The 25,072-nt window shown below is 43.7% G+C and overlaps 1 protein-coding gene across 1 annotated transcript in view; it reads left to right on the top strand.

The window, feature by feature from the left end:
- SLX4IP (SLX4 interacting protein) overlaps window positions 1–25,072 on the top strand; it is a 185,565-nt gene that overhangs the window by 98,961 nt on the left and 61,532 nt on the right. Inside the window, 2 exon segments of the mRNA XM_027118184.1 lie at window positions 18,023–18,112; window positions 22,903–23,023. Coding sequence (XP_026973985.1) covers window positions 18,023–18,112; window positions 22,903–23,023 — 211 coding nt within the window.

Raw genomic sequence — 25,072 nt, 5'->3', positions numbered from 1 at the left:
TTCTGATCAATCTTTGATTGGCAACCTGTCTTTCCCTCCCCAACTGGGAAGGAGGTAAGCCCTTGAGTGAGCCACGTGGGCTTTGCTGTTTAAAGGAACTCTGTCATGAGTACCTGGAATGGAAATACTATTTTGTGAGGCATTTAAGTACTTCCTTACTATAACACCATTTAATAGATTTTTAAATGACCCATTAAGTAGCTATTTGCCATTTAAAACCTGAAGAGTGTTCCAAATCAAATCTAGCTACCATACTTGTTTTGGTTGTTGACCAGTGTAATTTTTCTAGGAAGTTAATGGTGACAGGACATACATCTAATAGTCATGATCTCAGTATGATATTAATGATGCATGAGAAAACTCCTTCACCGTCACCCCATCTACCCCTATGCTGAGACCCTCTGTAAATTGCCCCAAATAAAAATGTCTCTCCAGAGAATGGGCAGTACTGCCATTTAGATTTTTACAAAAGTAGTGATATAGTCGATTTCTAAAATGATACCTGTTCAGAATTCCTGCAGTTTTTCATTCATTCATTCCTTAGTTTAGGCCTTTTTCAAAGTTAGGAATGATACAGAATGCTGTATAGAGTGGAGGTAGTCTGTCAGTTGGCCATATGATGAATCACAGAACAGAATTGTTACCAAACTAAATCTTTAACCTCATTGAAAAAAGCCCTCATTGACCACGTCTGGCAAGGTCAAGGCTGAGAAGACCATTTCTGTGTTGTTCTGGGCAGTTGGGAGGATGAGCAGTGGCTCCAACCCTCTCCTCGACTGGGCATTTTGTAGGACTTCTTCAGCTCTGGACCCTCAGGCCCTCTCTCTGTTCCTCCTCCCGGCTGGCCTGAGATCCCTGCCAGTTCTCCAGTGGCTGAGAAGTCAGCTGACTTCACGTAGCAGTTTCCAGAGCAGGGTTTCTCTACTTAGGCACTAATGACAGCATGAACCAGATGATTCTTTGTTGTGGGCTCTCCTGCATATTGTAGAATGTTTAGCAGCTTTCCTGGACTCTACCCCACTAGATGCCAGTCGTGACAACCCTAAATGTTTCCAGACGTTGCACGTTGAGGGGGTGGAGGGGAAGACGGGGGTGGTTTGGCCTCAGAACCACAGTTCTAGATTATGAATTGTATATTCCTTCATCTTTAGCTTTATTACTTGGAGGTAAATTGCACTTCTACACTTTCTCAGTAGGTGCTGATGTATGGCACATGTTATTTTAGCCTGAAGATTCATTAATTGGAATTCAGGATGGGGAATAGGTTTCCTGTTGAGTACTAATGCTCAAGGCAGAGTTAATCAGGGGGTACATACCAAAAATAATTCAATTTAGCTTTGTTATTCTCACCAAAAAAAAATATTTAGTTCCCCAGTTTGTTAAAGGAGGAACAGGCATCATAAAACATTATTTCACAGGAATAACTAACTGTAAACTTCATCCTTGCCATATTAAGCCAGAGATGAGGAGGGAAGGGTAGAAGCAGCCAGATGATACGTAGAGATGAGGAAAGAGGAGAATCTGATTTGGAAAGAAGGGAAAGGAATTCTAAGAGAATAGAAAAGAGATTTGAGGAAGAAATGTTACATGATTTTGAATGTCTTAAAAATCATTACCTGGGCTTCCCTGGTGGTGCAGTGATTGAGAGTCCACCTGCCGATGCAGGGGACACAGGTTCGTGCCCCGGTCTGGGAAGATCCCACGTGCCGCAGAGCGGCTGGGCCTGTGAGCCGTGGCTGCTGAGCCTGCGGGTCCGGAGCCTGTGCTCCGCAACGGGAGAGGCCACAACGTGAGAGGCCCGTGTACTACAAAATAAATAAATAAATAAATAAAAATCATTACCTGCTGCTCATCTAGCTGTAGGGTTCTTATTTCAAAATTTATTACTTGTTACCTACTCTGTTTTCAAATGATTAGTAGATTTATCAGTGTTCATAGATCTTCAGTTGCTCTCATTAGTAAATCTTCAGAGAATTCTTGGAGAGAGAGAGTGTGTGTGTGTGTTTTGCTAGTACCATGAAGATCATTATATTTTGGTTTGTAGAAAAAAAATAAATGAACAGTGAAATATCACCTCTAAGAGTTGGTGGGATCAAGCAGATGCCAAGATCTGCCTCCCTGTCTCTAGTTTGTAAGGGTGGATGTAGTCTCCAAATTTAAATGGTTTGAGGCTGATCTTTTCTGCATTGGTTCTCAACCCAGCCAGCATTATTACAATCAGGTAGGGAGATTTTAAAAGAATACTGATATCTAGACCCCATCCCGCTCTCTCCCGGGTCTGATTTAATGGTCTGGGGTAGAATTAGAACATAGGCTTTCAATATTCCCCAGGTGATTCTGATGTGCTGCCAGGGTTGCAAACCCCTATTCTTAGGCTGATGGTCCTCAAAGTGTGATCTCCAGCAGCAGAAGCAGCAGCAGCATCACCTGGCAGTGGTAGAAATGCACATTCTCTGCCCCACCTCCAGCCTGTGAAATAAGAAACTCTGGGGCTGAGCCTTGGCCATCTGCATCTGTAACCTGCTCCCCTGGGGAATCTGATGCACGCTCAAGTTCGAGAAACACTGTTTCAGGCAGTGGGTGGTGGTGCTTGGAAGACATTGAATCCTGAGAATCAAGGGTATGGAATAGTGGCTGGTGGAGATACTACCCTACAGTCGATGAGACCATCTTCAGAGTTCAGTCACCTCAGGAGACTCTTCACTTATCCAAGGAGGACCACCTGGAAGCTGTAACTTTCCACCGAGCCTTCATAAGGCTTAATTGCTAACGTGTAGGTAGCAGCTGATACCGAGTTCTCCCCGTCCCCGCACCTCATTTCTGCGAAGTTTTCAACCTTGCTCTCAATATTCTTATTAAATGATCTTCAGTTTCTGAAGCCATTTCATCAGTGGTCTCCTGTCCCAGCACGTTGCCCTTTGAGCAGTCCTTGAAGACTGTGTTATTCCCGGCAGTCAATTAGAAAAAGAAAGTCGAGGTGGCTCTGAACAAGTCCTGTGACCAATTAACTGCCTCCCTTCATTGCCCTTTGTAGTTCTCGAAAAACGGATTGGGAAAGAAAAACTCGGGCTCCCCCCAGCAGACCTCGCCTGTGTTTGTCTAACATCCTTCTGTCCCATTTGCTGTTTCAATTTCCTGCCTTAGCCATGAATTGGTTGAAAATTCCCTTTGAACTCGTGTTCATTTTGTAGAAACCTGATGAAGCAGTGATGAAAGTAGTTAGAGGATTGTTTCCTGAGTCCTGAGGTGCAGGGCAGAGTTGGAAGGGAAATTCAAGCACCAAATTTTAAGGTTCATTCTCAGTGAAAGCCAAGGGATTAGGAGCGATTATAGTGGCTGCAATAATAACTTTAAGAATTCTCCTTGAATTTTGTTTTCTGATTTGATAAAGCAGGGTCACGGTGAAAGGGGTGAAAGGTGAAGGGAAACTTAAACTTCTTAATCCTCTAATTGGCAGTAACAGCTTTTATGGCTTCATTTTCTCTTTACAAGGAAAACACCTTGAACTAAAACAGTTCTATTGGATCAGCACCGTCCTTGGTAAAGTTCAGAGAAATTTCCCAGGTTAGTCCCTGTCATACCCTCACATGCCATCCTGAGGAGCCTTCTGGAGTTCCCTGTGGGATGGGAATCCCCTCGCATCACCGGGCACTTCCTATTACGGGTTTCCTGATGTTGTTTGCTCTTTAAAATTATAGAACCAGGACTTCCCTGGTGGTCCAGTGGTTAAGACTCTGTGCTTCCACTGCTGGGGGCACAGGTTCGATCCCTGGTCAGGGAAGTTCCACAGGCCACGGGGTGTGGCCAAAAAAAAAAAAAAATTATAGAACCAGGATTTCTGAACCAGGAGTCACTTTAGGGAAGTATCTACACTGTTCAGTAGAGTAGCCACTAGCTACATGTAGCAATTCAAGTTAATTAATAAATTAATTGCTAATAAACCAACTTAATTAGAATTAAATCAAACTCCAAAGTCACACAAGCCTCAATGCAGGTGCTCAGTAGCCACACGTGGCTTGTGGCCAAGGTGTTGGACAGCGAAGATAGAGAACATTTCCATCATCACAGGAAGTTATCAGGCAGCACTGGTCAATCTCATCACCCCCATAATAGTTGGAGTACTGGGACTGCAAATGATGTCATTATTTGTTAACTACTCCCAATTTGTTAGTTAACTACTCTTTGTTAACTACTATTGTACTCTATTTTTCCTCTTTGAATTTAATCCTAAGGACATCTAAGGACATAAGGCCCGAGGCCTTATGGCCAGTAAAAGGTACAGCCAGTGGTTGGACGCACACTGCTTGATTCCAAAAGCCCATGCTTTGTATGTTAAATTGTTTCCGAAGGTAACTTATCAGATTCTTGAGGTCAGTAAGCCCACATCCTTAGGGATACACTAAAAAACCAAAAAACAGTAACGAGTGTTGCACTGTATGATTGCAGTGGCCAATTAATAAAATGCAGCAAGTCAGTAGCATACCCTTTCCTGTGTCATTTTCATAACTCCTCACAACTAGACCAGTGCCCTGTGATAAGAAGGCAACATTTATACCGTTGTCCATTTTCATGTGTTTTATGTCAATACAGTGTGATCTCCTGGCTTGGCTGGTGAACATACCACCTCCCATGGCAGATCATTTCCTGGTTGGAAAGCCTGCCGGCCAGGAAGTCTTCCTTATGTGGAGGCAATACCTATCTCCTTGGGGTTTCTCTGCTCTGTATCCCTTAAGGCCCTGAAGAACTGAAAAGGATCATTCTTCCACCTTTAAATGTCCTGGTAACATTATTTTATCCTGGTGGTTTTCTTTTTTAGGTAAATCATTCCACTTTTTTCACCTGATCCTCATTACATGATTTGAAGTGTTGGTCTTACCCTGGTTACTCGTATTCTAATACACGCTTGTTTGTCTCTGTTTGTATGTTGAGACTAATTGAGTACTAAATGCCTAAAGAGCATAGCCAGCATAATGCTTATTCTGGCTGCTGCTGCTGAGGCAGCCTAAAATGACGTTGCCATCATCGACCACAGCATTTCGCTGCCCACTCACAGAGCTTTCTCTTGACCAAGACAACCTCTGTGCTCAGGCTGTTAGTTGTTTTGGAGTCAGATGTTGACCTTTACATATATTCTTATTAAATTCCATCTTCTTAGGTTGATCTCATCTTTCTGAGTCACAGAGATCCAGATTTTTTGTTTGTTTCCTGTATTTGTGCCAGATTCCGTTTTTGCTATTCCAGATATTCACTCTCCCCTCCTGTGCAACTTCATCCATCTATTTTGTGGCATGTACACCTTCATCATGTCACTGCTAAGAGTATGGACCAAGATCAGGGTCAAGGGAAGAGCTCTTCACCATCTCCCTCCATGCTGTGGTTTGGCCGTGAATGACTCTGGGGGTTATGGTTGTTGAACTAGTTATGAATCCATCTGATTGTCATTTTCACCCATGATGAAATTTTTCTGTTTGTTTTATGATGATACTTTTCTGTTTTTTTCTTTACTGGGATTCATTTGTGCATTCATAGATCCATCCAGTTAATATTTACTGAGCTCCTGCTGTGTACCAGGCGGGCTGTCTTGAAGGTAGAACTGTTAGGGTTTGTTAACAGAGAAGCTGTAGAATAGGAGAGAAGGAGAGGCATCGAAGGCGACTCCAAGGTTTTGACCTGAACAGCTGGAAGAGTGTGGAGTTGTCATTTACCAAGCCAGTTCAGCTAAACCTGCTGGGAGCACATTTGAGGGTAAAACAGTAGTAGTTTGGGTTTTGAACTTGTGAAATTGTAAATGTCTATTTCACATCTACGTGGAGATGTAGAGTAGGCAGTTGGATATGCGCATCTGGAGCTGGGAGGAGGTCCAGGCTGGAGCAGAAACACTGGGCACGATCAGGATCTGAAACCTTGAGACTAACGGGAGTGTAGGTGGAGACGAAGAGGTCAAGGCTTGAGCTCCGTTTGGATGTTGGTGCAGTGGGGACGAGCCTGCACAGGAGACTGAGGAAGAGTGGCCAGTGAGGAGGGAGGAGAACCAGGAAAGCACAGTGGCCCAGAAGCGAGGGTTTCAGGGATCAAGTGAATGAACGACTTTGTTAAGATGGTGCCGAGAGGTCATGTCATGTGAGGACTGAGACCTGTTCATTGGATTGGCTACATGAAGGTCATAGGTAACCTTGACAAAAGCTGCTGTGGTGCAGTGGTTTGGACAAAAGGTTGTCATGGGAGAGTCTGCCTGATTCCTGGCTGAGGTTCATGTCTTCTTTGTCAATCACATTTCACCAGTTGTCACAGTCAGGAACCTCAGCAAAGAAGAAAATGAGATTAGTTTTTCATAATTTTAGTTTTTTTCTGCATCCTATCTAATAATCTATCAGGGATTAAGTTGACTGTTGCAAACTCTATCTTCCTCCCCCTTTTGCAAAGAGCAATGTCGTCTGCCCCTCTCAAGGATCTCATTGCAACTCATCATCCCCGTGGCTAAGCCACGTGCAGAGCCCATCCTCTTTATGCTTTGGGGTGGGTTCCCCTGAGCCCAGTGATCTGAGCTCATTTCAAGGACTTAAGTGCAGTTGTGTGACCTCCCTGTCTGTTTTGGGCTTACAACTTCCTTCCTTTCCATTTCCTCCTAAGGCTCTACCTTGATCCAGTAGGTAGATTTCCTTTTCCCTTTGGATTGCCATCATCCTAATCCAGAGGGCAGTTTTTAAGATGCTTAGGGAGGCATTATTATATCTGTGGTTCTCAACCCTGGCTGCACATCACATTTACCTTTGGAGAGTGTTGGTTTTTTCTTTTTAAAGAAAATCATACTTTGAGTTTCTTACAACTCTAAGAGAATTATTTTCTTATCATCATGGTAAAATTGTGATGTGTTTTCCTAATGGGTTTTAGAATTGTAATATATTTTGGTGAGCTGTCGCCTTCTCTTGTGGTATATTATGAAACCTAATCAGATTTTCCCCCCTTCCTTTTCTAAAATTTCCTGTATTGTACGGAGCATGCCAGAGGAGTCCTCAAAGAGATATAGTAGCCTACAGCAGTGGTTCTTAGACTTGAACCCGCACCAAAATCATCTGGAGGGCTTGTTAAAACACAGGATACCAAACTCCACACCTAAAATTTCTGATTGGGTAGGCCTGAATTTGCATATCAAACAAGCTCCAGGAGATACTCATGCTGCCGATACTTTAAGAGCTAGATCTCCAGGCTCTAGTGGACAAATATCCTTAAGGTTGTACACACAGAGAGCTTTCCTGAACTGGCAGAACCAGGATGATAACCATGGCCAAGCGCAGAGAGAGGGCTGGCACTTGACTTGGTTGGGCCTCTCTGAGACGTTGGTAACCCTGAGCCCTGCAGAAGTGGAAACTCTTCAGGTGCAGTAGGCCTCAGGAGGTCCTCACTCTGAGGTGACGTTTTGGTTGCAGCCATATACTTGGATTCTCTTTGCCTTCCTGAAAAAGGTTACATGTAGCCTTGTCTTTGGCCTGTCAAAGTTGGCTTGGAAAACCCTACTCTTACACGGTTTAGAAGAGCAAATGTAAACCCCCTTTATCAATAGTACCTACACAATATCAGTACTCCAGAGAAAATTAAATGACAACTGGATTGAACAGAGGGTGTCTGTCACAGCTCTGTTGGGCAAGCCCTTTGTTATACTTGAACGTAGACGGGAGGATTCCAGAGGAAAAAATACTGATCGTGGGGAATTTCCTTAAATTATTTTACATTAACCATACGAACAGAATTCCTCTAAGTCATCCAGAATCTCCAAAGTACTCATCAAAGATTCTTTGGTTCCCTACCCCCTGCTCCCCAGAGAGGTAGGAAAATTGTGCCCCCTGTCTTTTATCTCCCTTCCTCTTTCAAGAAATCTCCCTCCAGGACCCACCACCCTTTAGAATGATCCACAGATTCTAAGCATTGATCACTAAGGGAATATTTACAGGGTTTTTGTTTTTATTTGTGTTTGATTTATTTATAATTTGTCATAAATTTCTTTAACTCATAGGCTGCACTGCTTTTCTTTTGTTCTTGACCGTGAAGAATGTCAAGATTCTTTGGGAATATAAAAGAAGATTTTTTTTTTAACGTGTTAATTTTTAGAATTTAAATTGAAACCCACATTCCAAAGCTTCTTGATGACACATGCTGGGTAAAATTGTGAGCAGAATTTGTAGGGACCAACACCCCTGGTGTCCACCAGATTCCATTTTCAGATTCCTAGATGGTTGGCCGTAATTGTTCCTTAACTTGCTCCTGAGCAGCCGAAATGTTGCTAAACTGTGAATGTTGCTTGTTTTTCTAGCCACTTAAGACCCTCTCAAGACAAGTTCCCTATAGACAAGTACAGAATAATTTCTGTTAGATTATCTTTTCCTTTCATGTTCTCTGTTGCAGAAATGTGTGGCAGGAGGGCTCGTTGTAATCTGGTGTGATTACAAGCCATCTGCTGTTCTTCTGAGAAGCAGCGTGTGGCCAGAGTAAAACAGCGGAAAAGAATTAGGAGGCATTTATTAGCTCTTAGGAGAAACAAGGGGAAACCTGCGCCCGACCTATTTGTCAACCTTAATGGAACTGACAGTTCAGAGTTCATTGAAAATTCTCTGGAATTTGAAACAAATTCTACCTTTGGAGAGAAACAAAACAAAACGACCCATATTTCTTTCTTAAGCCCTCGGATGTGCTGAAGTTTTGTACCTGAATTCTCTCATGTAATCCTCAAAACGACTCCGTGAAGCATCTTGCATTATTGTCCCATTTTGCACTGCAGGGACTTACCCAGGGCCTGAGGGTCTGAGGCGCAGGGAGGGGGCTGCGCCAGGTCTGTCCTGCCCCCTCATCATCCCCACTCCTCGCTGCTCACATGCTCTGGACGTGCCACAGGCCAGTCTCCTAGGGATAGTGGCCTGGGGGTTACATTTAAAAGGATAATTTTTGGAAAAATCACTGGGGTTAGTATCTAAAGAAATGAAGACCGTTCTTATCTTTCAAAGGGAGTGACTGAGAGTCTGTTCCTAATTGCACTCTTCATGAAGTGATGGGTTGTAGAGGCTGTGGTTTGGCCTCGAATACGACTTAAAGGTTCCAGGGGGCATGTGGGAAACTTAAGCGTCGCTTCGTAATACCGCTTTGTTGGCCTTCGCTTCATTCCCAGCAGCACTTTGCTTCCCTTCTCAGATCCTATCCATAGCTTATGTGAAGCACTGTGTGAGCATTTTAGGCAAAAAAAAAAACAAACCCAGAACTCTTTCTGAGCAGGAGACCAGAGACAGCTTACTGAAGGACACCAGCCCTTGTGACTCTATTTGTTTCTCCGTTTAGAAGTTGTCATCACACTCAGTAACTCTGCTTGTCTGACATCTTTTTCTCTCATTCCTTTGCTCCCTGCCCGTGTAGAACCTTTTCCCAACCATAGCAATAAATCTGTTAAGAAAAACAAACAAATGACTGAAAAGGTGTACATCCCTGACCTGTAGTCAAATGTCCCAGAGCAGAAACCAAACAGAGAGAAACTCCCTCCCCTCCTGATTCCTTTCCACTTGAGAAAAGTCACACCCTTTCCTGCTTCCCTTTCAACCAGAAAAACTTGACCTCAAAGCACTAGCCATCCATTTGCAACCAAGGAAGCCCTATGTAGGTTCCTTCTAATGGGTCTGGATTCATATAGTCAGCCAGGGTTTGATTGCATGATCGGACGCTAACCATCTAGCGTGCAGCAGTGGCCACCTCTGCCCGTTTTCCCGGGTGATAGTGTTTTGTGCATGTATGAGGCAACCTTAGTTGTAAACCATGAGCTTGATTCTGTTCTGAGGACAAGGTGCAGGTGAGAGGGTGGTAATCCCTCCTAGAGAGAGAACAGGGCTGACACTTAAGTAATTTTCATCACTGATGTATTATTTTCATTTATTGAACAAACACTCTTCCCGGCCATCTCTGTACCAGGCCCAGTACTAGGCATTGATAAGCCAAAGGTAACGGAAAGCAGCCCCTTCTCACAAGCAGCCCTCGGGAGCCAGGAAGCATGCAGTCCTGTGCGGACAGCCTATAAGGGAGTCCCACAACAGGAGCGTAAATAAAATGCTGTGGCGGCAGAGAAGAGCGCAGTCTCGCCTGCATCTGGTCGGAGAGTGCTCTGGGGGGAAGAGCTCGTTGGTTGCTAAGATTTTTCCCTCAGCCAACTCCACTGAGCTTCTCCATTTCCTGTGGTTTATACCGTGATTTCTAGCCATGAGACTGGTATTTTCTGTCATTGGTTGCCAAGACTAAATCCTGCCCACAGAGGTCAGCCCAGCAGGACATGTGCTCTCCTGTTGTCTATTCCAAAACGACGGTGGACTTGCCTGCTGTGCTTGCAGGGCCCATTGTGAACCAATGGAGGATGGTACCAGGTGCCAGACTCAGGGTGGCTCTTTCAGAAGCTTTACAGGAGGGCAGACGTGACATTGGCCAATGGAGTCCAGGCAAATGGTTGCAAATCAAAACCCTAAGAGATGGGATCTTAGAGCATAAGGCACCTTGAAGGAGACCTAGTTGTGTCATTTTACAAAGAGGGAGACTGACACCCAGAGAGGGGAGGTGGGAAACCCCTCCTAAACTGGGGTGTCACCGGAAGAGATCACGGCCTTGGACTCCCTTTGCTAGGCCATTCTCCTGTTGGTCAGCAGAAGGCTTTCTCCAGGCCCTCTCTGTGTACTGTGCTCTCGACTTCAGGCTGTGTCCCGTTCTGTGACTAAGAATATAGAGTGTTCCTCCTACCTGTTCTGACGAGTATTGCCAGGTTGGCAGGCACCACTCCAAACAAAACCCAGCCATGATCACCAGGGATCTTTGATGAGAGAGAGGGAGAGCTCTTGAGCTTCTCAGTGTCTCCAGAATGCTGAGTGGTAGTTGTTTCTGCCTCTCCGGGGCACAATAAATACAGTAATGCACTGAGAGGGCTTGATGCAGGGCCTGGCACACAGTAAGTGCTCAGCAAATCTTAACTGTTGTGATCGCCAACTTATTTCCCCTTTGGAAGTTTTTGCAATTAGATGAAGGGTGTCGTGTATTCCGATAGTACAACTAACTGTTTATTCTCCTGTCCCCTGACCCAACTGTCTGCGTGTTTATGGCATATGCCATCCTGAAGGTATGCTGGTTTCTTTTCTCGAATGTAAACTCCAAGCTTGGATTTCTTGGGCAAGTATTTTAAGGAAGAACAGGGGTGAAATTGACAAACTATTTGCGTTGACTTTTCTTCAGCCTGAGCTCCCTGGATGGGGCTGTTCATGTCAGGAGACCTCTTTTCCTGCCCTGCCACCCGACCCCACCTTTGGCGTGACGTGTCACCCTTCTCCTCCTTCCTTCTCCCCACAGCCCTCTCGCCCCACTCTCTCTGCAGTGGGGCTTTCACCTCCATGCTGCACTCTTCTCCAGCAGCGTACCTACCCCAGTGGCAGCTTTAGGATCTGAGCCCTCAGGGCCTCGCTTCAGCCCAGGGAAGGGAGCTGCGGGACCCCGTTCAGAATCCTTGGTTCCATCACCAGGCACCGATGGGGTGGGCCCGCGCAGCTGCCATCACTCACCTTAGAGGGGACAGGAGGCCAGTTCCCAAGTAGAGTGGAGGGGGTTCCAGGCCAGGCAGCCTTAAACGTGCCTCCACGTGGGGTCAGGAAATGAGTCCCGAGGGGCCTTCCACGGCGGGGGGGATATCTCTTCCAAGTAGTGCACACAAGTCGGCTTTGAGGGGTAAAAGATTAGGATTTGATTCCTGGGTTTGTCCTTCACTGCCTGCGTAATCTTGGACTTGGCCTTTACCGTCTCTGACTCCATTTCCTTACCTATAAAATGCGAGTAATAGTCGTGCTCCTTCACAGCTTAGTGACGAGGATTAAATTGAATACTGTGAGTATTTTAAACTGTGCTCTTTCTTGCAAAATCATGGGACTTTTAAATTTTGTGCTATAACCTATATGCGGTTCGTTTGGATATGAAAATATTTAATATTTTGCTAGAGGCTTTGAGTCAAGTTGATGCTCCAGGAGGATAATTGCCATGTTTTTTCATGAAGATATTCAGGAGAAATGTCTTTCTAGATTGAGTATCGGGATTGATTGAATTATCCTCAGCACCGATTTGTTCTCATCTGACGGCCTCTGGCCTCTTGTTTTTCACGTTGGTAACTAGCAAACTGAGAGCAGACTGTTGCAGAGACTTAGGACATGGTGGGGCTTTTGTGCAAACCTATGAGACCTAGCACTGGCTTCATTTTATCTTTTTACCCTTGTTTTTCTTACTTATTCCCCCATTTTAAATCTTTGCCTTGTTAATCCAGGCTGCCTTAAATCTTTAATAATAGGTGGGTGTACAATGCCAGTGACAATGCGACAGACCCATATGGGGGAAACTGCCTGTGGGCAGCCCCGGGGCATGGGGGAAACTGCCCGTGGGCCCTGGGGTCACCCTTGCCCCTCCCCCTCTGCACCCAACCACATGCTCTTGACTCTGTCTTCTGAGTATCCCTCAAATCTGCTCCTTCCCCCCACCTCAGGATCACCTTCTACTACCTCGTTTGGGCTCTTGTGGTGGCTTTAAACCTGGATGCCTGGCTCAGGTCATTCCACCCTCCAGCCTGCAGTCTTCTTGGCCCCTCAGCCCGTCCGGGGCTCCTCTGTGCTCTGAGCCCTCCTGCCCTGTTTCCATGTCGTCAGACTCCACCATCCTCAGAGCATATACCGAGCTCCTTCCTTGGGCCTCTCTCTCGACCACTTGTCACCCTGTTCCTCAGGACTCAGCTGCAACATCACACCCTCCTCCCTGGCCTCCCTCAGGGGGAGTTGACCCTCAGCTCCCTTGGGTGTACACTGTAGTCACACTGCCTGCAGTGCTCTGATACGCCCCCCACCCCCCGCACCAGCTTTGCCCCAGGGCTCCTGTGAAACTCAGTGGGGAATGAATAAATGAATGAACGAACGAATGAGAGAATGTGGAGAACCTTCCACATAACTCAGAGTTTTGAACCTGCATCTGAGAGAGCTACACGTATGAGAAATAGTAGCAGTTTCACCTTTATTTTACACTTAATGTACAATTAGAGGACAAGATCTCCCACCCCTGAAGACTTGGTAACAGTTAAGTTTCGACTTTGGAATTCTTAGGAAAGAAATAGGAAAAATCACCAACATGCTTGGTTGGCAGTGAGTTTGGGGTGAGGTAATCCTAGGATCCTTGAATTCCCTTTTTCCAAAATATGGAAAATGAGTGGTTGTCACTGGTGATGGCATAGTTGTCGCCGCTCCAGAATAAGGAGGGAGAAAGTTGTTCTATGACACATCAGTGTCCTGGGCTCAGTCAGAGTGACCTTGTCCCCAGAGTGGTGTCAGAGCCCCCAGTTTGCAGATAAGGCTGTGATTGCCCCCCCACTTCCTTCCTTCCTTCCTTCCTTCCTTCCTTCCTTCCTTCCTTCCTTCCTTCCTTCCTTCCTTCCTCCCTCCCTCCCTCCCTCCCTCCGTCCCTCCCTTTGTCCCTCCCTTCCTTCCACTAAATATTAAGCATTTACTGTGAGCTGGCACTGTGCTGATCCCTGGGATGCAGAGGGACTGAGGTGTGGACCCTGTCTCCACTGAGGAGCTGACAGTCTGGCAGGGGAGGCCCCTACATGGACCAGCCACTGAATGCAGAAATAAGCACGGGAAGCATTGCTGATCCGGAGGAGGGAGTGGCAAACTGTTCAGAAAAGCTCCATGGGGATGGCCGCACTCCTGCGAGGGTTTGAGGATGTGTGAGAGCCCACTGAGCACGGGAGCATCGAGGTGCTCTGGAAGCAAAGGGCAGAGAGCATGTGCCCAGGAGCAGTGGGAGACAGTGGGAAGTGGGCCTCATCAGAGCCTTGGAGCCTCGGCATCCCCTCTGCGGCAGGCGTGGCTCTGGTGGAGGCTGGGGAGTTCATCCAGGACTCCGAGAAGTGGCCCTGATGTTCCAAGTGGGAGATGACGTGAGCTGGAGAGCCAGAGAGGAGGGGTGTGTTTAGCTCTTGAAGAAGCCAAATCTACCAGGCGTGGTGACTGAGGGTGAGGGAAGGGAGGAGTTAGGGGTGACTCCCAGGTTTTTGGCCGAAACCTCTGGGTGGAGGGGGAGGAAGCCGGACTGGCCCCCAGCCGGTTGGTTCCCAGCCCAAGCGTGGGATGCAGAGCTTCCTCTCGTAGCTGCTGGGCTGTGAGGGAGGTAACGCGGCCTGTGTAGCATGAGCAGCTCTGGCCTGAGAGCCCAGTGATGCTGACTGTGCTGCTCTGCCTGGAAGAGTAGAGAAGAAATGGCCCCTAATTAAGGGGCAGGAGGGGCGGGGGCTGTGCTGCCAGCAGCAGTCAGGGGTGGTGTTCTTTTTCTTTCTTTTTTTTTTTTTTTTTTTTTTAACTTCTGTTTACTCATGGGAGAAAAGAAGCAAAGCTTTGAGAGCAGGGAACTTCAGAAAGGCAAAATATCTCTTATTACTGTGGGAGCTGGAGAGAGCTCTTGCTGGAAAACTCAGAAGGCTGGCTGCAGAGGGAGAGCCCCACTGGGGAGTGGGGAGTCTGGCAGGAAGCCCGGGAAGGTTTGAGCACCAGAGTGAGATTCAATGATTTATTTAAAAAAAAAAAAAAAAAGACATTTTAATCAGTCTTCTTATAATCAAACAGACTAGCTTCTTTGTGATCAGAGCTAAAATGATGAAAAAATACCAAATTGGACCTTATCATTCAATTTTTTAGGATACTATTACATAGTATCAGTTCAGGTTGTTCAAACGTCACTATTTTTTTTTTAATTTAAAAAAATCATCTTTGCTAATGACAAAGGGGTAGCAGAGAACTTGGTTTGACTGAACAGTCAGGGTGGAACACCCACAGGAAACCCAGTAGAATGTGTATGAGGCATGTCTCACCTCTTTGGAGGGGCTCTTGTTCTAGGATCCCTGGAGCCTCAACAGGCCTGTGAGAGAATTCAGAGGGTCAGTGAACTTGGATGGGAAAAAAGTTGCATCTTTACTTTGACCGAGTTCTAATAAATTTTGTTTTTATTATGAATGAAATATTCAGAACACAATAGTATTAGCAATGTTTGTTACCATTAGAAATCACAGCTCTTTTTATATTGCATTATAATTGTGGCAGACATCTGAAAATGTCATTTATGCTTATCACTACTTTGGATTTATAGTAGTTTTTAGATCCACTACTGTGTGACAAGATCCAATGCCTTATTGAACAAGTACATCCATTACTATATTACAATATTTTTTTAATATGGGTAACTGTACTTCAGTATAATTGGCTTTCTTTTTACTCCTATGCATTGTGTCTCCATGCATTTAAAAACATTATTATGCACAGGTTTCATCAGCTTCACAACTGATGCACAGGTTTCATCAGCTTCACAACAAAGAGATCCGTGGCACATGAAAGGTTAATAATCCCTGGCTAAGATCCTGTAGTTGTGACATGAGACCTCCACCTGGTGGCAGCATACTCCTTAAAGGTTAAATCGATAATCAACATGGAAGAAACTTTTAAAATAACAGTGTATTTGCATATGGTTTTCAAACATTTTTGACCACAACCCACAGTGAGAAATAGGCTGTATATCATAACTCAGTACACTCATACCTAAGTTTCACAAAACAAGACTTAACTTTACCGTGTGACACATTGATTTTTTTTTTATCCCATTTCTCTTTCATTAAAATAAAATGCTGGTTGCAGCTCACTAAACTGTAGTTCTGTGGGTGACATTGCACTGTTGGACATTGTAGGAGACCCTTTTTCATTATACTTTATGATTTATTACCCAGGGACGTTCACTTTGTTCTCCCCCAAAATACCCACACATTTTCAAGGACATAATACTTACATTTTAAATATATGTCAACAAATATGAGTATATTTTTACACAGTACTTAAAAAATCATTTATTATTGATATGTAACATATATACAGGGAAACGAACTGATCTTAATTGTATAACAAGACATAGAACATTCCCCAGTCAATTTCTCCCTGAGCAATCACTGTGCTGATTTCTTTGACCATAGATTTAATTTTGCTTTTCTAGAACTTTATATAAATGGAATCATGCAGTATGTATTTTAGCCTGGCTTTGCTCAGTGCAATGATATTGATATTAGTCCGTGTTGAGCGGATCAGTAGTTTGGTGAGGAGGGTTCCATTGCATGAATATACCACAATTTGTTTGTTCTCCTGGTGAGAGACTTTCGGGTTGTCTTCCATTTCGATTCTTGCAAATAAAACATCCACACACATTTGTGTACATTTCTTTGTGTGCACATATGTTTCATCTCTCGCAGGTAAATACCTGAGGTGGAATTGCTGGCTCAGATGGTAAAATAAATATGTGTTTAACTGTAGGAAACTGACAAACATTTGCCAGGGTGGTTGAACCATTTTCCATTGCCACGAGCAGTGTGTGAGTTTGGGTCACTCCCCATCCTTACCAACATTTGGTGTGCATCAGTCTTTTTCACTGCAGTCATTGTGGTAGGTGTGTAGTTGTATCTCTTGGCAGTGTTAATTTGTATTTGCTTGATAAGCGATGATGTTGTACACTTTTTTTCATGTGCCTATTCACCAGTTGTTTTTCTTAATTGTGAAGTGTCTGTTCAAGCTTGTGTTTTGTTTTCTTAACGTCAATTTGTAGAAGTATTTTTTACATATTTTGGACACCAGTCCTTTTGTCCGACACGTGCATTTATGAATATTTTCTCCCAGTCTATGGCATTTAAAATATCCATTTTATTAATGGTGTCTTTTGATGAGCAGAAGTTTTAAATTTTGATCAAGTCCAGCGTGCTGATATTTTCTTTTATAATTAGTGCTTTCTGGATCCTGTCTAAGAAATCTTTTTCTACCCCAAGTTTGGGAAGATAGATTTGATTTTTTACATTTAGTTCTGTGATTCATCTCAAATCAGTTTCTGTGTATGGTGTGAGGTAGGTGTCGAGTTTCATTTTGTTTCCATATTATATCTGGTATTCTCACACCGTTTGTTGAAAAAAAATTTTTTTTCACCACTGAATTATAGCACAGAATTTAAAAAAAAAAATTGTTTAGCCAAAGAGGTACAAAAATGACTTTCCCTGCTGGCCATAAAGCAACCCACGGTGCTTTTCTAAGTTAGTTCATCCACAGTTATCTTGAGATTCTCAGATTACTTTACTCATACGGTATGAGGGTTTATGAAGCTACACGTTTTTACAAGGTCTGTAGCCATGCCGCAGAGCTTCTAGCTACATGTGGCTGTTTAAATTAGCTTGAAATTAAATAAAATTAAAAGTTCAGCTTCTCAGTCACCATAGCCACATTTCAAGTGCACAGTAACCACATAAGGCTATTGGCTTCCCTATTGAACAGTGCAGATAGAGAAGATTTCCATTTTTTCCAAAATGCTAGACAGCACTAGCCTATCAAATAAGAAAGGAGACAGGCTTTGTAGCATATTTTAATAAAACTCATGTAGTTTTCATAACTGTCATTCAGCATCTGCCTTCTGCTCTTTGGTTCTTTTTCGTTTGTCCGTGCTTCTAGTTCTAGTCCAAGATGTACGGTTCCAGCCAATCCTTTTGTCTGTCTAAAAATGCAGTAACTTCTGTCTGTTCTCGCCTATCTGGAAGAAAGAATTCCCCTGGCCGTCCACGGACTCATTCTTTTCTGGAGCCTACCTCGTACTGACCTATTTAACTTTTCTCGGTGTTTAATAGCCTTCCAACTGCTGCCAGATTTCTGGGCATCCTCCTTGAAGGTGCGGCCCAGAGATAGATATTTTGTCTTTCCTATCCTGATTGAAATTAAATCTCTCCCTAGCATTTCTAGCATAAATTATAAACTTGCAAAAAGCATCGGGTTATGAGTTTTACCCCGCCCCATATTAACGTTTCTGTCCAGTAGTGAACTTTGTTGCCGTTTCATCATGAGCAACCACATAGGAATTTGTGAGATTTTCTCTCATTGTTTGCTGGGCGTAAGCTAACTCTGCCATTAATGTCTTTCAGTGTGGGAATTTTGCTGTCCTGGTGGATCTTCATATATCTCCGCGAGGTTCAAACAAAGATACCAGCTGGTTTTCTGAACAGAAGAAAGAGGTACCAGAAAACTTTTCACTATTTTTTAAAATTGAAGTATAGTTGATTTACGGTGTTTCAGTTGTACAGCAAAGTGATTCAGTTATACATACAAACACACACACACACACGTATTCTTTTTCAGATTCTTTTCCGTTATAGGTTATTACGTGATATTTTTTAAATAAATTCTTTCAGGAGTTGTTTATTTCATTAGTAGTGGAATTAGTTCTTTTTTTTTTTTCTTTTTGGCTGCATTGGGTCTTTGTTGCTGTGTGCAGGCTTTCTCTAGTTGCGGCAAGCGGGGGCTACTCTTCGTTGCGGTGCATGGGCTTCTCATTGCAGTGGCTTCTCTTGTTGCAGAGCACAGGCTCTAGGAGCATGGGCTTCAGTAGTTGTGGCACTCGGGCTTCAGTAGTTGCAGCACGCGGGCTCTAAAGCGCAGGCTCAGTAGTTGTGGTGCACGGGCTTGGCTGCTCCGCGGCATGTGGGATCTTCTTGGACCAGGGATCGAACCCATGTCCCCTGCTTGGCAGGTGGAGTCTTAACCACTGCTCCACCAGGGAAGTCCTATTACATGATACTGAATATAGTTCCCTGTGCTCTCCTTAAAACTTTTCACTATTTTAAATGCAAGGAGCTTTTAAAAGAATATTAGCTCTTCTTCCAGCTTTCATTTTCATTAGTGGACAATAAATCTTGAGTGCTATTTAATCCTTGAAAAACAGTTGTGTTCCCCACAACAGACATACACCTGCTTTTTTGTTGTTGCTGTTTCTTTGGAAACTGACACATCTATTTCCTTTGCTATTCTAGTATTTAAACCAGAAATTTCCTACCTCTTTGTTTGGGGGAAAGGGTTCTTTGTATTAAAAAAAGAAGAGGTTGGGGCTTCCCTGGTGGTGCAGTGGTTGAGAGTCTGCCTGCCGATGCAGGGGACACGGGTTCGTGCCCCGGTCCAGGAAGATCCCACATGCCGCAGAGCGGCTGGGCCCGTAAGCCATGGCCACTGAGCCTGCACGTCCGGAGCCTGTGCTCCGCAGCGGGAGAGGCCACAACAGTGAGAGGCCCGCGTACCGCAAAAGAAAAAAAATAATAAAAGAAAAAGAAGTTAAAGTGACTTTTCCAGGTAAGCAGGGACTGTAATCCTGACTGGCCGTAAAGGATGGACTGAGCACCTGGAGCAGGTGTGGTGTTGACACAAAGCTGGTCTTTCTCACTGGTCTGAAATCCTCTTCTGCACCCTGTGATCCTTTGACAAAGTGTAGAGATGGTTCATCACGGCCCTCTTCTCGCCGTGGCCAGTCACTAAGCTGATGCTCAGTCAGTAAAGGAAGTGGTCATGTGACAGGGTGATGATGTTGGAACTCCTGGGGCCCCAGCCTCCTCCTCTGCAGATGAAGGGGTTCTCCCAGACCCTGGCTGAGTCACTCCCAGCTCTCAGTTTCCGAGGTCCCACCCAAGTGCCGCTGTGGCAGAGGGTGGTGAGAAGGTGCCTCTAGCTCTCATCACATGCTTGGCTCCCTTCTCCAGATCCCTGCTTACAGGAGAGCAGGACAGCGAGCCTGTGGCTTTCACATAACTTTCCAAATGTTAGAGCCCTTGGTGTCTTCCATGATATTTGTTGGTCACAATAGCTTTTTAGAGCTAGAAATAAAAATACATTTTATTAAAAGGTAGTATATGGAGAAGAAACTAGTGATAGTGGTACTTTTTTATACCACTTTTTTACGCCTTTACTGTGATAACTGTTTTCAGTCAGCTTTTGGAGATAACTAGAAAAGAAAACTCCCAAAAGAAAATTTATAAGTGATACATTTTCGGTCAGGAGATAATAGTATTATCAGGACTCTGTTGTCCTCATTTTGCGAAGGATACCCAATGGCCTGAAGCTGGAGCGAGAAGGCGCAAGATTCTATATGATGGGATCTTCGTTCAGGTAAATAGCCGTGAACCCTACTCTTCAGGGCTTAACGTTTGACGGGCCAGCATCTCCTTCTACAACTCACCTTCATGTCATTCCAAGATTTGGCTTCTCAACACCTGTCCCTATGATTCAAAACAGTTAATTCGTTTCCCCAAAGTGACTAATATGCACCCCAGGGGACCCCACCCAAAAAGTTTGACTTACATAAACAGCATCCTAGAATCCACCATTCCATTTTCCTCTAGTCTCTCCCAGCTCTGCCACCGTGGCCTTAGACCTTTTTTGTTGATCGTCAATTTTGCCAAGATTCAGTTGATTTGGAAGGCTTTACAATAAATCTGTGGGTATATGACTCACTTCCTAGCCAAAGCATAAGGCTAGAATTTTCCAGGGTGCCACAAGCAACTGTGCTGCTCCACCTCGTACCTATGTCCGGGCAGCAGGGCGTGACTTAGCAAGATGCTCAGAGCATGATTAGACCTGCAGAGCTCCGATGCAGTGCCAGCAAGCTGAGTTTTCCTCTCAAAGCAAAGTAGATAGTTTGTGGCTTTTACTGAAGTTGTTCCTTCGAAGTGTGTTCACTGACATTAAAATCGCTCTGGGATAATTTGTGTGTGTGTGTGTGTGTGTGTGTGAGAGAGAAAGGAGAAAAGCTAGTTGAGGATATGACTTTAGCCTATGTTCAGTGTCCCAATGCTTTCATCTTTTCTTAATCATTAGATTATCTCAAGACTGGGATTTCATGAGCTATCAGTTTGATTGCATTTTAACAGTCGCTTTGCGTAGTGAAAGTCTTAAGAATATCCAGTTCCTTTTCAGGAAAAGGAACTAATTACATGTATTAAACATGTGTTTATTTTGAGTCCAGCATGAGTAGTCTTTGTACCCAAACAGTTGAACTCAAACTGTTCCGTTTGTAAACCTGGGGAGGCACACATGAACCCCTGTTAGCCTGGAGATGTTGGGCGCATCTCTCTCTTGCTTCTTGACTGGGACCTGGTCTTCTTGCCCCCCCTCCAGTTTAGCTGGGAATTTGTCTTTTCTTGCCTTGCTCTGGTTCTGAAGAGAACACTTCGCCAAGTGCAGTGTGGTCACTTACTAGGGTATCTCAACCACAGCACACAATATCTACCTTCCATTTGTCAAACCTTTCTCATGGAAGGAAAGCCCCGTAACTCTAGGGAGAGAGTTTGTGTGTATGGGCCTTGGCTTTATTTTTGTCATACTATTTTTAGTTCTGGCCTTATAGGGCATTTATGGCCAAATTTTAACAATCCTTGTTTCCATGTATGTCTTTCACATATTTTCTAGCTCAGTCATCGTTGAACCCTGCATGTGAAGCAAAATTCTTTAATTGTTAAAACAACAGTATGAGACAAGGCTGCCTTTCTGTTGCGTAAACAATGCCAAAACCCTAACTGTAAACGAATACGGCTGTATTCCACAAGGCACTGCATCTCTGGGCTGCAAAATGAGAGCAGGAGAGAGGAGACCAGTGTTTGTATTTTATCAAGAAACTCATGTTTGTCAATTAAGTCAAGGGTTCTCTGTACTGTTTGAGGAGTACACGTATCTGCAACAAAAGAAAAGTTTGGCTCTCGTTGCCCTTTGAAGCAGCTTACAACTCTGTCCTCATTTTAATTTATGAAGATTCTAAGAGATCAACCTGAGATGGCATTGCCAGAAACCAGTGAAACAGGTTTGAGGTGACCTGGAAACTCTGAGCCTTCTGCAGAGTCCTTGGGAACTGAACCAGAATTACCCATCCTTACGCATCAGTTCTTAATCTCAGTTAAGACATTTAGATTTGTGGGCAATTTTTTCCTTTCCTGACATCAAGTAACATTCTTCTGGTAGTGTAGCTGGATTGGGCAGTGTCATCCCATTGTGTGGTTGGACTTTTAAAGTTTTGTTTTTCTTTTTATCAATAACACCGATACATAAAATGTTAGCTCCAGAAATTTGCTAGTCATATGGGATGCCCTGTGTTTCTGTTGCCTAATAAATATTAGTCTACTTTTGAGCAATATAAGAAGTTAAATTATTTTTACCATGAATAGGTGAACAAAGTACAGTTTTCACAAAAGCATATACAGTATCATCAACAAGTATGAGAAGAAAATCAGACTCCTGATTTCCAGTTCGCTATTCAACCCACCACTCGGTGCTATTCCTTTTTAGTAGATTTGTAAATCCCAGAAACTAATGAATTATGGTGGTTAGGTATTAAAAGTTTTTTGAACCAAGTTTGAAAAGTGGGAAATTTTTGTATAAAAATCACTGTCTCTAGTTTCTCTTAAACAAATTGGAAGATCTGGTATCACTGTGCCTTGTGTCCCCATATGAAAGCACGGGGGGCTGCCCCCTGTTGACTGCTTAGGGGTCAGGGTTCCCTCTGACTGTGCCTTGGCTCCCAGCTTCTCCCGGTCCACAGTCCCCACCCAGTGGGCCTGGCTCTGGGGCTACCATCTCCAGCCAGAGTTGGCTCTGTTTGACTTCTCTCTTCTGTTTGTCACAATCCCACGGGTTGATATTTATACGAAAACAGTCTTTACCTCTCTGATTTTGTCACCTGATCGCCCTGATTTTTACATTGAAGTGTTTTTATCTTCCTTTTAGAAATGTGAAACTGAGGCAGAGAGAAATGAAGTGTATTTCTTATATCACAGAGTAAGCCAACATCATGGTTTCAAGCAAAGCTCAGTGGCAAATTTAAATCTGCAGCATTATCCATGAGCACATATATGATTCCTTTATTCATTCATAGCTAATTTAAAGAGCAAACAAAGTGAAATGTTCGATTTTGGTGTTTAAATATGCATGATATTGACTTTTTTTGCATTGCATTAAATTAAGTTATATCTAATTTTCTGATTTACTTTAGGAAGTCTGTTTACTGTTAAAAGAAACCATTGATTCAAGAGTGAAGGAATACTTAGGAGTTCGTAAACAGCACAGGCCGTCAAATACAGAATTCACAAGATCCAATCCCTTGTCCTTAAAAGGTAGGAATGGAGTACTTTGATTTTGGATAAAATTTCTGCTTTGTAGAGATGGCAGTTATGTTTGACTCTGACTGTCACGTTAGTACAGTGATACATTTTTAAAAAATATGTTCTATTGAAGATGCATTCATTAGGTAAAGCAAATTAACCAGAAAGCCCTGAAGGGCTTTTAATGGTAGGCAAAGTACATAAAAATAGAAAATAAACATTCCTAAGTAAGCTATAAATTCTTTAAAGGATTTTTTTTTTTTTTTTGACAAGTCTTACAGCTGGGTTTACGTTAACACTGACTTGATTTGGGGCTTTATGCTTTTCTAAGTGCTTTCATTTATGTCACCCTATTTCAGAAGTTCTCACCTGGGGGTGCTTTTGCCCCAGGGGACATTTGGAAATGTCTGTGACAGTCTGGGTTGTCATAGCCATGGAGGGGAGCTACTGGCATCTGGTGGGTAGAGGCCAGGGCCGCCACTAAATATCCTACAGTGGCCAGGGCAGCTCCCCACAGCAAGACACTATCCCCCAAAATGTCAAGGGCACTGAGGTTGAAATATCCCACCCTGTTATCCTAATAACACTTGGAGAATGGTCATATCCTTGAGTTATGGGTGAAGAAGCTGAGGTTGCGAGATTAAGGGGGTTGCCCAAATAAAAGATCATCTTCTCGAGGACAAAGATTATGTCGTGTATCTGGCATCTTCCCTTCTCCTCTCCCTGCCCCCAGCACTTAGCTCAGTGCCTGATGCACAGATTCATATTCAGCATATTCAGGGATACGTTGAATATGGAGGAGGACTTGGGTCACAAGCAGCAGAACCTGACCCCCCAGACCAGTGTTCTCTCCACTCTGTCATTGTGGTGTTTTTAATTTTTTAATTTTAAGTTAGCATTTCATGGCACTCTTTGTAGTACACTTAACAGTCAGCCCATGTTAATCCTCAGAGGACAGCACTGTAGTGCTGTGAACTAGATTATGCTAATGCAACACCTCTTTAGGGAAAGAATGGTGTCATGTCCTCCCCTTTGAAGGCATACTTAATCTGCACTGTTTACTTGGGCACGACTGATAAGTGGGCAGATAGGTTAAATTTATTCAAACCGAAAGCCTCAGACAAATAGAATTTTCAGTCCAAACAATATTGTATTAGATGACGCTTGCCGGCATTTTGCTTAGTAATACTGTAAGTCTTCTTGAGAAAAGCCGTATGAGCTTGCATCCTTTGTACTCCAGCAGACCTGGCTAGTGTCACTTTCTAACTGGTACGGAAGGAAAAGGAGCAGAGAAAGTTCCAAGACCTCTGTCTCCACTGTGGTAGTGGCTTAGTCAGTCCCCATCCTCAACTGGCCCCTCCCCTGGCCTCCACTCCTACTGAGGGAAGAGCTAAATACTCACTTTCCCAGCCTCTCTCACAGGCAGGGAACACATGGTATTCTGGCCCCAAGATGAAACCCAAAGCCTTTCTTGGGCTCACGTGAGCAAGAAGTTTGTTTTTAAACAGAAAAGTGATCCTACTGTACATACAATTTTGTAATCTATTTTCTTCCCACCTAACATAATATAAAAGTCCTTTGAAACAAATATATCACCATTTTAAAAATTTAATAGATGTGAAGTGGTATCACATTGTGGTTTGGGTTTGCATTTCTTTAATGATTAGTGATGTTGACCATCTTTTCATGTGCTTATTAACTATTTGTGTATCTTTGGAGAAATGTGTGTTTATGTCCTTGGCCCATTTTTTAATTAGGTTGTTTGTTTATTTGTTTGAGTTGTAGGAATTCTTTATATATTCTGGATATTAATCTTTTATCAGATATGATTTGCAGATATTTTCTCCCTCCTGAGAGAAATGGAGAAAACAAAGCCTTTGACAATGTCCTTTGACCCAAACGTTTTTAATTTTGATGTAGCCAGTTGATGTCATATCCAACAAATCATTGCTGGATTCAGTGTCGCAAAGCTTTTCCCTATTTTTTTCTTCTAAGAGTTTTATAGACATTTAGGTCTTTGATTCATTTTGAGTTAATCTTTTATATGGTTTAAGTTAAGGG

The sequence above is a fragment of the Aethalodelphis obliquidens genome, unplaced genomic scaffold (assembly GCF_003676395.1).
Source record: "Aethalodelphis obliquidens isolate GAN/ISIS:26980383/991018 unplaced genomic scaffold, ASM367639v1 scaffold18, whole genome shotgun sequence".
NCBI classification, from domain to species: Eukaryota; Metazoa; Chordata; class Mammalia; order Artiodactyla; family Delphinidae; genus Aethalodelphis; species Aethalodelphis obliquidens.
Note: the sequence above shows the minus strand (reverse complement) of the source record. Positions and strands in the feature narration are given on the sequence as shown.